The sequence below is a fragment of the Salvelinus alpinus genome, chromosome 4 (genome assembly GCF_045679555.1).
Source record: "Salvelinus alpinus chromosome 4, SLU_Salpinus.1, whole genome shotgun sequence".
NCBI classification, from domain to species: Eukaryota; Metazoa; Chordata; class Actinopteri; order Salmoniformes; family Salmonidae; genus Salvelinus; species Salvelinus alpinus.
Genome location: NC_092089.1, coordinates 66627023 through 66639446, shown reverse-complemented (window position 1 = coordinate 66639446; position 12424 = coordinate 66627023). Strand labels below are relative to the sequence as shown.

At 44.9% G+C, this 12424-nt stretch overlaps 2 protein-coding genes across 5 annotated transcripts in view; one reads left to right on the top strand and one right to left on the bottom strand.

Moving 5' to 3' along the window:
- LOC139574188 (putative methyltransferase NSUN7) overlaps positions 1-3838 on the top strand; it is a 32721-nt gene extending 28883 nt beyond the window's left edge. For both annotated transcript variants that reach the window (XM_071398532.1, XM_071398531.1), the window contains exons 12-13: positions 2487-2763; positions 2944-3838. In XM_071398532.1, coding sequence (XP_071254633.1) covers positions 2487-2763; positions 2944-3419 — 753 coding nt within the window. In that variant the 3' untranslated portion in view covers positions 3420-3838. The remainder of the gene's footprint in view (positions 1-2486; positions 2764-2943) is intronic.
- Positions 3839-3840: 2 nt separating this feature from the next.
- Positions 3841-12424, bottom strand: part of LOC139574187 (amyloid beta precursor protein binding family B member 2-like) — a 54925-nt gene continuing 46341 nt past the window's right edge. For 2 of the 3 annotated variants that reach the window (XM_071398527.1, XM_071398528.1), the window contains exons 9-14: positions 11826-11940; positions 10582-10657; positions 9353-9442; positions 7111-7230; positions 6659-6837; positions 3841-6477 (exon numbers count right to left, since the gene is read on the bottom strand). In XM_071398527.1, coding sequence (XP_071254628.1) covers positions 6304-6477; positions 6659-6837; positions 7111-7230; positions 9353-9442; positions 10582-10657; positions 11826-11940 — 754 coding nt within the window. In that variant the 3' untranslated portion in view covers positions 3841-6303. The remainder of the gene's footprint in view (positions 6478-6658; positions 6838-7110; positions 7231-9352; positions 9443-10581; positions 10658-11825; positions 11941-12424) is intronic. The other variant, XM_071398530.1, reaches the window with a different exon arrangement.

Sequence of the window (12424 nt, the reverse complement as noted above, 5' to 3'; positions counted from 1 at the left end):
CTAGTTCCAACAGTGCAGTAATATCTAACAAGTAATCTAACAATTCCCCAACAACTAATACACACCTAGTGCCGTAATATCTAACACGTAATCTAACAATTCCCCAACAACTACCTAATACACACAAATCTAAAGGGGTGAATGAGAATATGTACATGTAAGTATATGGATGAGCGATGGCCGAGCGGCATAGGCAAGGTGCAGTGGATGGTATAAAATACAGTATATACATGCGACATGAGTAATGTAAGATATGCAAACATTATTAAAGTGGCATTGTTTAAAGTGACTAGTGATCCATCACAGCGTTGACTGGGATGTGTCTGGACTCCTGCAGTGGGACTGTCCACATCACATCACCAGGTTTGCAGCGCTCTTTAAATGTCCCCATATCGAGAGACGATTAGAGTCGTGTCATACACAGGCAGAATTTAGAATCATGTGTGTGTTTGTCTTAGCTTGTAAGTAGAATTGCACAGTAGAGGTAGGAGTTTATATTCTTCCTGGTTATCAGAGGTGCGGTGAGAATGGCATAACTGGGTCAAATAGTTTGTGGTACGGTGAATGTACTTGTTTAGGACCTACACTACCGTTCAAAAGTTTGGAGTCCTTGTTTTTAAAATAACATCAAATTGATCAGAAATACAGTGTAGACATTGTTAATGTTGTAAATGACTATTGTAGCTGGAAACGGCTGATTTTTAATGGCATATCTACACAGAGGCCCATTATCAGCAACCATCACTCTTGTGTTCCAATGGCACGTTGTGTTAGCTAATCCAAGTTGATCATTAGAAAACCCTTTTGCAATTATGTTAGCACAGCTGAAAACTGTTGTTCTGATTGAAGAAGCAATACAACTGGCCTTCTTTAGACTAGTTGAGTATCTGGAGCATCAGCATTTGTGGGTTAGATTACAGGCTCAAAATGGCCAGAAGCAAAGTACTTTCTTCTGAAACTCGTCAGTCTATTATTGTTCTGAGAAATGAAGGTGATTCCATGCGAGACATTGCCAAGAAACTGAAGATCTCGTACAACGCTGTGTACTACTCCCTTCACAGAACAGCACAAACTGGCTCTAACCAGAATAGAAAGAGGAGTGGGAGGCCCCGGTGCACAACTGAGCAAGACGACAAGTACATTAGAGTGTCTAGTTTGAGAAATAGATCCTCACAAGTCCTCAACTGGCAGCTTCGTTAAATAGTACCGGCAAAACAACAGTCGCAACGTCAACAGTGAAGAGGCGACTCCGGGATGCTGGCCTTCTAGGCAGAGTTTCTCTGTCCAGTGTCTGTGTTCTTTTGCCCATCTTAATCTTTTCTTTTTATTGGCCAGTCTTAGATATGGATTTTTCTTTGCAACTCTGCCTAGAAGGCCAGCATCCCGGAGTCGCCTCTTCACTGTTGACGTTGAGACTGGTGTTTTGTGCTTTTCTTTCAAAAACAAGGACATCTCTAAGTGACCCCAAACTTTTGAATGGTAGTGTATGTTGTGTATGGTGGTGTTTGTGGTTTGTTGCTGCACACAAGTTTAGCAGTGTGCACAGGTAGAGAGGATGATTTAAGAGGCTTGAACAGAAGTGAGGGGGGATGGGGTGGATGTGAGATTTAAAGGGATGAGGAGGGAGAGAAGAGAAGGAGAGGGGAAAGGGAGGTAAAGGAGGAGAGGGGGAGGGAGAGAATCTGTTGAATAATTCAGCGCCCCCTGTCTGTGTGAGTTAGCATCAACACAGTCTGTGCAACCCCAAAAGACCCTCCCGTACACATCTGCAAAACAACTCAAATGTACACACACACACACAAACACTGAAATACACCACACACTCTTTCTTTCTCTCAGTAAGTGTGAATTATTCAGTTGGTGGGGAGAGGAGAGCTGTGTGGGTTGGTGCTGTGACAGCAGGTGACCCTGCAGCAGGAAGAAAGGACATGGTGCCTACTCTGCTCTCCTCTGCTCTGTTCTCCTCTGCTCTCCTCTCCTCTGCTCTCCTCTCCTCTGCTCCACTCTCATCTGCTCTCCTCTCCTCTGCTCTCTTCTCCTCTACTCTCTTCTCCTCTGCTCTGCTCTCCTCTCCTTTCCAGTGCTCTGCTCTCCTCTGCTCTCTTCTTCTCTGCTCTCTTCTCCTCTACTCTCCTCTGCTCTCTTCTCCTCTGCTCTCTTCTCCTCTACTCTCCTCTGCTCTGCTTTCCTCTGCTTTCCTCTGCTCCCCTCTCCTCTCCTCTCCTCTGCTCTCTTCTCCTCTGCTCTCCTCTCCCCTGCTCTGCTCTCCTCTGCTCTCCTCTGCTCTCTTCTCCTCTGCTCTCCTCTCCTCTCTTCTCCTCTCCTCTGTTCTCTTCTCCTCTCCTCTGCTCTGCTCTCCTCTCCTCTGCTCTCTAAAGTACTATTTACAGCTTACTTGACGCTCATAAAACACTCATCTTTACATTGCATTTTCCTTACATTGCACTTTGCTCCTCCTTACTCTCTCCATGTTCCTTTCCTGACAGCCCGACCTGGAAGAGATCGAGTCTGCACAGGAAGTGCTTGCCAGGGCAGCAGCCACGGGCCTATTGGACGGGATCGATTCCAACAATCCAACCAGGAAGGAGAGGCGTGGCCGACAGACCCACCAGGCACCAATCAGTCACGCCCGCTCAGCTCATACACGCCCACACGCCACTGCCAGCAGCCAATCCAGAGTCATGGAGTTCCTGAACCGTGAGACCAAGGGTAGTAGCTCCACCCCTACGGTGGGGTCGACCAATGGAGGTCTGTCGCAACGAGGTCAGTTCATTCACACACACAGTTTCACTCCTTAAACACGCATACTCAACTGCTCTTTCTGTGTCGTACTAGTCCAAAGGCCAAGAGCTATTTCAGTCTCTCTTCTCCATCTCTTCCTTTCGCCTCCTTCCTCTCTCTCACACTCCGCCATCCCCCTCTTCCTCTTTCTCTGTCCTCTAGGTAAAGCCAAGCCTGCTCGCCGACGCCCTCCCAAGCCCTGCCTCTCTAACAGTTCCTCCTACACCTCCCCTTACTCCGCCCCTAACCCCGCCTCCAGCCTCTCCAGGAAGAATCAGACCCGCCTCATCAACACTGCAGCCGCATACAACAACCGCCTCTCGCCTACCGCCACAGACCCCAACCCCCCTGCTGCCCCTCTCACCACAGCCCCCTTCGCCCCCCTGGTCCACCCTGGCCCCCCTAAGGGACGTCAGGAGGTGCTGCGCCCCGTGGCCCTCACCCTGCCCCCGGTCCTGTTCCCTGGGTACTCCCCCCCGGCCAGACAGATCCGGAACCTCCCTCCGCCCCCCCAGAGGTCCAACCCCACCCTGGCCTACTACCAGTGGAAGACCTCACCCTCCCAGGTGCCCCTGATCAAGTCCTCTGGTAGTGTCAACGAAAAGCCTGTCGTCAAACACCCTCGCCCCTGGCTCTGACACAGCACACAGGACAATACTTTAGGCAAATACACACAGATACACCCTCAAATACTGAAGACAAAAAACACACTACCATACACTGAAATATAGAAGACATGTTACACACACACACACATATATATACACACACATATATATATATATATATACACACATACAAGTTACATTCACACACAGTGTCCATAGTGCTGTCACTACTATAGTTTTAAAAAACAATAAAGCACCTTTAAAGTAATTTCACTTTAATACTTTTTGTATGTGTCATAAAACAAGTATGCCATAGTCAAGTATGCCGTCCTCAAGTATACAGTAATTGTATATTTTTACAGTAGTGCCAATTACCAAATATGTGATTTCATGACTTCAATGACTTGACGCATTACATGAGAAAATAAACCTGCACTTTCAAGACCTTCCCTTGTTTTGGTATTGCATTTATTTTCACAACAGATTACAATTACATGGTGTAGAGATGAGTGAAGAACAGAGCACATGAATCACACTATTTTCACGTATGTTTTTAACGTTGGAGTGGATTGCATTCACAGAGTTGAGTTAGAGTGTAGAGAGGTGTTCCTGGGTCCTAAAGGAGACAGTGGGCGGTCAGCTCTCCATAGTTTGGTGAACGTGTGTGTGTGTGTGTGTGTGTGTGTGGGGGGACAGGTTTAGATAGTCTGGTGGGGTTAGGCTTTTGTGCAGAGCACCTATCTCCATAATGACACCCTCCTCAGTAACTTCTCTCTCCAATGATGATCCATCTCTATCTCTCCCCTCACATTCAGATTACAGACACATGAAATACCAACACCACCCCATTCCTCCCTCTCACCTCTCATCTCCAACCTGGGGTACAATCATTACTTTACAATAAGTATAGTACAATCCGAGCACCCCTCAAGGGAGACATTGGTTCAGTCCGTTATGTGAGCCAGATGGGATGGAATACATTGGTTCCCATGCTCTGTGCACTTCCTGTATCTGTTAGGACATCATGGCTGTCTAGTCCGTCACATGACACGTCTCTGTTGGAGTCTGGGGCTCAAAGGTTACCAGGTCGGGTAGAACAGCTGGATGGCGGCGATTGGTCAGTGGCCTTGTCCGTAGCGATCGGCTTTTGCCATAAGCATGTCCCGTTTCCACGTCAACGAGACAGACGTCTTAAAGAGACCATTGTGTGTGTGTGTGTCCCGTTCTGGAATGCTACTCAGTTTGGCACTGCGATGGGAACAGGGCTGCTCTCACTGTGTACAAGAAGTACAAAAAAGGGGTAGATAAACAAACACACATTCAGTGTGGGCTTCCTGATGCAACAAAGCCAGCACTCAATGGGGATTGTTTCTTTTTCTCATGTATGTCCAGTGTGTCTCATTATTAGCCTGCGTCACAGAAAGCAATTTGGACGCAATTTAAATCGCATGCAACATCCAATCCTGTTATGTATCACATCATGGTTTCATAAATTATTTGTTTATCCAAATGTTTGGTAATTGTAACAGCATCGATATAGACAAAAATGCTGGCTGTACAATTTAGTTAGCTAGAATTTTGCCTATTGCCAAATCTGTTTTTACCCAGCTCTCGAAAACTCAAGACGGCATTCTGCCTTCTCCCTACAGTTTTCAGCCTTTCGCTTAGCCCACGACTGGTTCATGTTGACTACAATCCCGACGCTGTGTTTAGACGTTTAGAAACGTCAATAATCAAGGCTTTCAAAGCATGTGGCCCTTGTCTTTCATCAGAAGAGAAAGAATCCTTCAAATAAAAAAAGATACACTTACAGTAGCAAGGTGTGTATCAAATTAACCTTTTTATTTTTTTATTTCTCGATGATATGAAAGATAAGGTCCTTACGCTTCCAAAACCGTACCGCAAGCGACTCGTGTTAATGTTCAGATTGAGCATCGGGGCTCTTAACAAAACTCCCCCGTAGAGAAGACGCCTTCATCCAATAAGTCTTATGTATAATGTAATGGAACTGAGAATCATGATCAAGGGCTATGTTTTACCAAGCCAGCTAGCTAAATAAGCTAGCAACGAGCTAACCTAGCTAGCGCAGTTCATGTTGGAGAATTTCAGTTGAAACAGCACAGATAAAGGTCTGGGTTCACTTTTAAAATGACATTTATTGACTGCCAGAGCATGTACGTAAGCCATGACTAGACAATTTTTTCGGACATTTGGCATGTCTCTTTTGTTGTGGTTTGCGACAGCATTTACAGCTGTGTTGACACGACAACCGGGTCAGAGTTCCGTACGGAACGATATGACGAGTCATGTAAACTTTTTTTTCTGCTCACTGATTGGACACCGCATACAGTCAGTTGCGTGAAATAGGATTCATTTCTATCTTGCGGTGCAATGCAACTAAGTTGCAGGCCCCAAAACATTTGGGGGGTGACACACTGTGCAACACAGGTGCAACTTTGTTGCAAGCAACATAAATTGTATCCAGAATGCTTTGTGTGACATCGGCTTAATACTCCATACAGCTCAGTAGTAATAATACTCCACAAGACGAGGCAGTGCCTGGTGAGGACAGCTGTGGCCTGGCTAAAGTAGGCAAGTCTCGCTATGACACAGCAGAGTTCAAAGCTCAATGGAAAGTTCCACTAGTGATGACCCAAATTAACAGCACATCATTCTGCTGTAGCTTGGCCTTCTTCTTCTGCAGATTAGTTCACTTTGTATTATTTTGAGCAGATACACATTTCCAGATCCATTCCTCCTTTGGTCTGCCCAGTGGTGTTAAGTTAACATGTATGTACATCGTTGGTTACCATGGCTGGTATTGGTTAGGAGTGGTTGTAGGTCGTAGTTGTGGCGATAGTGTGAGTGACAAAGCCAGGGGCTGTGGTAGGGGGTGTGGTCAGTGAGCTGTCCGTCATTGCTGAGGCAGTTCTGAGGGCGTTTTCTTTGTTTTCAGAGTGTCTATGAGAGACTGGACGCCACGCTTCACGCTGGTGGTCACCCGGCGTGTCACCGAGTCGGGGGGCGGGGAGGAGGAGCCAGCTCTCTGGGAGGGGGGGCGTGCCACCAGACACTTCTGATACCGCAGCTGAGGAAGAGGGGAGGAGGAAGGGGGGGGAGGAAAGTACATCAGTCTAACTCAACCACAACACTAACTCTAGCTTCATGTCCACGTCCTGGTTCAACCCTAAATGCAAGAACGAGGATAAGCAGACAATGTATATATACAGTATGTGTGTACACACAGTAGGTTTGAGTAGGAGTCTCACCACACAAGCAGCCTGCACGGCCTCAGACACACTGCCAGCGTTGGGGTCACACCAGAACACGTGGCACTGGAAGTGCTGGTTCCCAGAGTCCATGACGAAAGCAAAGGTGTGGATGTCCCGGCCCACTCCCATGAAGGACAGGAAACGTACGCGGCACTCCACCAGCACTTCCTCCTCCTCTTCCTGTCCAGGGGACCAATGGTTATAGAATATAGGGAATATTCAGGTAGAAATGAAGACATGTTTTTTGTCATGATGAGGGCAATGGGTCAAAGCAAGAAAAGCCAGGTTGGTTAAGATGAAATCAATATCTACAGTAGGTTTCAGTCCAGACGGATTAGATGTGAATCTGTTGCTTCACATGCGGTTGCCAAATGGATAACAAATGAAAATCATGAATGTGGTAAAGCGATTCAGAGATAATCCACAGGTAAGAGAAGAAAATATGCTACTTGCCTTCTCCTTGATGACAGCCACGGTGGCGTCAGCCACACTCAGTATGACAGGGGTCCAGTCCTCTTTTCCTGTGGAGGACACCAGGCTCTCTATAGCCCCGTTGATGATGTCCATACCTGGAGAGAGGGAGGGACGGAGAGGCAGTGAGGGAGAGAGGGAGGAAAGAGAGAGGTGAAACCTGAGTTTGTTTTCTAACTCCAGTGGAGTGGTGGTCGGTGCCGTTTAAGATGAGGGAGGACGATTATTTTCATATTCCATTCACCCAGTTCAATATAACATTGATAGATTTTGACTACTACATGATACTCACATTTTCCCTGTAACCATCATGAGGTTGTTACAATTTAGCCTATGAATGAAAGTTTACAACATAGGTGCACAGGTCGAGAGAAAATGTTTAAATAATCAAGGTGACAGACAGTGACTCATTTAATACCGCCTTGCACACTTTTGACTGGATCTAGCTGATCTAGGGTGTAATCATTAGTCCAACAATTGCCAACAAGAGTTTCTATTGAACGAATTCAGGTATGTTTAGCCCCGTTTCGTTCCGTTTGCTTCTGTTTAAGAAACGTTTTTAAACAGAATTTGGTGGTATGAATACACCTCTGATCACATGCAAACACAGTTCACTTTCATAGCAGCCACATACAAACAGCATGATCACTTGCTCGTTGTATTCCTTCTCGCATCAACACGCTCTCCTCCTCTCACCTTTTCCCTCCGCTTGTGGACTTCAGTTCACAACACATCAGCTGTCTGTGACCAGGCAAACGTTCCAAGCCAAACCTTCATATCATAATTGCTAACAACTACACACAGCCTACGTCTTTGTCCCCATATTAGCTAATGTCATAGTCAATATAGCAACTAGAATTAACGCGTTAGTAAACCCGCTACAATCATGCAGTGTACAGTCAGAAAGCAGTTCAGCAGTTACACCGGTGGCAATAAATTAATAAAGCCAAAAGCTTACTTTGACTTGGAAGAGTTTCTGTGTGGGATAGCAATAGCCAGCAAGCTAACATAGCATCCCTCTCTGTTTGAGCCGGGTGTTTGAGTAGTCTAAACTGGCTAGATCCATAAACTAGCTAAGCAAGTGAAAGTGAAAAAAATACTATGAGAAATATAGCTTTCTTTCCCTCTCTCTCTTGCTTCTCTTTCATTTTAGAATAATTTAATTTGTTCAAAACTGTTCAGCTATTGTCTGTCTCTTTCAGTCAACTACTCACCACATTGTATGCACTGCAGTGCTAGCTAGCTATATCTTATTTCAGTACTAGATTAATTATCTGATCCTTTGATTGGGTAGACAACATGTCAGTTCCTGCTGCAAGAGCTCTGATAGGTTGGAGGACATCCTCCGTAAGTTGTCAGAATTACTGTGTAAGTCTATGGAAGGGGGTGAAAACCAGGAACCTGTCACGCCCTGGCCTTAGTATTCTTTGTTTTCTTTATTATTTTAGTTAGGTCAGGGTGTGACATGGGTATTTATGTGGGTTTTTGTAGTGTCCAGGGTGATTGTAAGGTTTAGGGGGTTTATTTAGAGTAGTTGGCTTTATGTTTAGTATAGTTGTCTAGCTGTGTCTATGTTGTGTGTAGTTGTCTAGGAAAGTCTATGGTTGCCTGAATGGGTTCCCAATTAGAGACAGCTGGTTTCTGTTGTCTCTGATTGGGAGCCATATTTAAGGTAGCCATAGGCTTTAGTTTGGTGTGGGGAATTGTCTATGTAGAACGTTTGTAGCCTTTGTGTGTGCACTACGTTATTTAGCTTCACGATCGTTTGTTGTTTTGGTAGTTTGTAAGTGTTTTGTTTCGTTTTGCCTTCTTCAATAATAAAGAGAAGATGGCTTATTTTCCTCATGCTGCGTTTTGGTCCGAATCTCTTCTACACGATCGTGACAGAACCTCCTAGGTTTTGTATTGAAATCAATGTACCCAGAAGAGGACGGAAGCTAGCTGTCCTCCGGCTACACCATGGTGCTACCCTACAGAGTGCTGTTGAGGCTACCGTAGACCTTCATAGCAAAACAGTGTGTTTTAATAAATTATTTGATGACGTGAATATATTTAGTATAGTTCAATCTAAAAAGGATAACTTTAATGTTTCACTATTTAGATTTTTTTGGTCGTCTCCTTCCTCCTCTGAGGAGCCTCCACTGCTCCAGTATGTGTACGGACCATGATTAACGGAACAATTCAGGTGGTTAGGTACGGCTGTATATGTAGCGTCCTTACTTCTCTTACCTATGGGGCGAGACACAGACGTCATCCCCAGGTAGTTCACATTGAACTTCTGCACCAGCTCAGTCTTTGGGACGGGAAACTCTGTGGGAGAAAACACACATCAGACACCAAAGATGCATGCACACACACCACACACCACACACTACAAAGGATGTCCGAGCAGACTCAGGCAAAGAAATGTCCAAACAGGCTTGTTAGTCTAAAATACAAAAATAAAACAGATTCTTGTGTGAATATTTGAATATTTCAGATGCTGTTGCATCTAATTAGGTCATATGAAAAAACAACTAAAAATGGTTATTCATACAACTGTGCAGAACTTCAGAGGGGCTGGTTTGATAAACGCTCGGCTCAAAAACAAATGTATTTACAGGGTGGCCTGAAGGTCCGGGAAGTCTTCTATCCCTCTCTCCATCCTAACACAGAGAAGAGTTTAAATACCAACACCCCGGATAAACAGGAGTCAGTCTACTTCCTATTACACTCTCCCTGAGGGTCGGGGAGAAACAAGGGATGGAATGAAAGGAGGGGAGAGACAGTGGGGGGGTCTGGTAGTGGAGTGCACAGGCGGTTTGGTTGTAGCGAGTAGCGAGTGAGCGATGTTCGTCCAATGAGCGCTTTGATCTCTCAACAGGGGTTGCTGAGCGTTAGGGCTGGCCACGACTCAACACTAATTGGCTTTTAATGAGGCGAGCTGCTCCTGTGAGCTCAGAGCCCATCCACGTTTTTTTTACTCGATGCACAGAATAAAAGTATTTCCCCCGTAGTCAGCAGATCCTGACACAAAAGCTGAAGTTATGGGATGAATTGTTATTTTATTATCTATAATAATTGGTTTAGTACTTTTGGTAATGTGTCATGAGATGTTGTACTGTTGTCAGCATAATTCAGGCTTAAGTAAACCAAGCACAGCTTTTTCATTAACAAGTGTTGCATTCAGTTCTGGATTCATAAGGGGCCTTTTCTTCATTTGCAGTGGAACACTCTCATGAAATACATACAGTGGGAGAAACAAATCAAGTTAATGCTCAACTCCAATTCCGTAAGCAGATCACTATTAATGAATAGTACCTGTGTGTGTGTGTGTGTGTGTGTGTGTGTGTGTGTGTGTGTGTGTGTGTGTGTGTGTGTGTGTGTGTGTGTGTGTGTGTGTGTGTGTGTGTGTGTGTGTGTGTGTGTGTGTGTGTGTGTGTGTGTGTGTGTGTCACCAAGCCCCTTACCCTGGAGAGGAACATCGGAGCCTGTTTGGGATGAGCTGCAGGCAGCAGCCTTCGCACTCTTCCTCTCAGCCATAATCTGGAGGTAGAGAGGAGTGGGGGAGAGAGGGAGAGTCAGACAGGGGAAGAGAGGGGTAAAGGAGGGGGGATAAGATGGTAATGTTAAACAAAGAAATTCAAAGCGTTTCAACTTCAAACTCAGAAAGAAGCACAAGTCATTATGTGTTCTTTGAACTAAAATGTAGAAATATTTCCTAATGAATGAATCTCTCCCCATTTCTCTTCTCGATCTCTTCGTGTTCTTATACTGCAGCAGAGCAGCCACGCTCCTTAAGAAGAGGGCACTGTAATGTGCTGCACTCCCTTCGAGATAGTTGATTAATTGTAGGTGTCATTAATCAAAGTCTATGGTGAGTCTGCAACTCTCTGCTCACAGGGGAACAAACACACACACACACGTATGTATGTACGCAGGCAGGCAGGCACACACACACACAGCACACCAACAGAGGCTGAGGTCAGTAAGTTTTCACACTGCAGTAGGAATTGTTTTAAATAGACAATGTGGAGTGTAGGACTTATTTACTAGCGCACAATGAGTGACTGTTTGGGATTATTCATTTACTTCTGTATGGGACTGCCAGGCCAACAACGTATTGAGTAAGAGCTGAGAAACACTGAGACAAGATGTAGAGCTTTTTTCCAAAGTGGGTCACCATCTCTCTTGTCAGAGTGCAGATCACAAACAACAGACAAGAAGACTACCTTTTATTTTGCTGAGTGAATTGTCCTTTTCAAGGTCATGCCTGGTCTAAAGCCTACAGACCGTCGAAGCTGGCAGTGTCTAGAACAGTGAAACTGGTCTAGTCTCCATGTGCATGATACATTCATAATGAACAAGACATTCAGCAGGGACTGGGAATGAGTAGTAGCAGTTTAGCATTCTCTCCTCGTCACTGCTACATAACGAACGTAGTTTACGCCTTTCAGGGCTAGCACTTCCTTAACCCTGAGTGGGGTTAAAACACTCCCTCAACCTCACAACCGCCCGCCCGCCCCAGGGCAGATCTAACGGTGTTGTTGGTGACGGGTACACACACTGTATAAGCAGGATTGCAATGTGATCAAAATGAGGTGTGTACTTCTTTCTGCTCCCTCGACTTGAATTCAATGGACAGAACATTTCTGTGAGAATGTACTGTCTGTTTGTATCTACTTCCTGTGTCTGGAATGGCAGGCCCACTCACCTTGGAACAGATTTCGTGGAGACTCGTTGCTATGGCTTCTGCAGGGGTATCACATCGAAACACATGGCATTTCAACACCCGTGTGTTTTTGTCTCTCGCCACATAGGCAAAGTCCCTATAGAACGGATAGAAGATATCATATGAGACATGAATATGTGTCATATTTACATGTATGTATATGGCAGGTAATTAAATAAATTAGATTAGCATCTGCATATTTTGACATTATGAATTTTGGTGAAAGGCATGGGATAGTATACAGAAGTTTCCACTACTACTACTATGAAATTCATACACCTTGACTTTTTCCACATTTTGTTAGGTTACAGACTTATTCAAAAATTGTTTAAATTGTTTTTTCCCCCCTCATCAATCTACACACAATACCCCATAATGACAAAGCAAACAGGTTAAGAATGTTTGCTAATTTATAAAAATTTAAAAAATATATATCACATTTACATAAGTAATCAGACCCTTTACTCAGTACTTTGTTGAAGCCGCTTTGGCAACAATTACAGCCTTGAGTCTTCTTGGGTATGACGCTACAAGCTTGGCACACCTGTATTTGTGGAGTGTCTCCCATTCTTCTCTCCAGA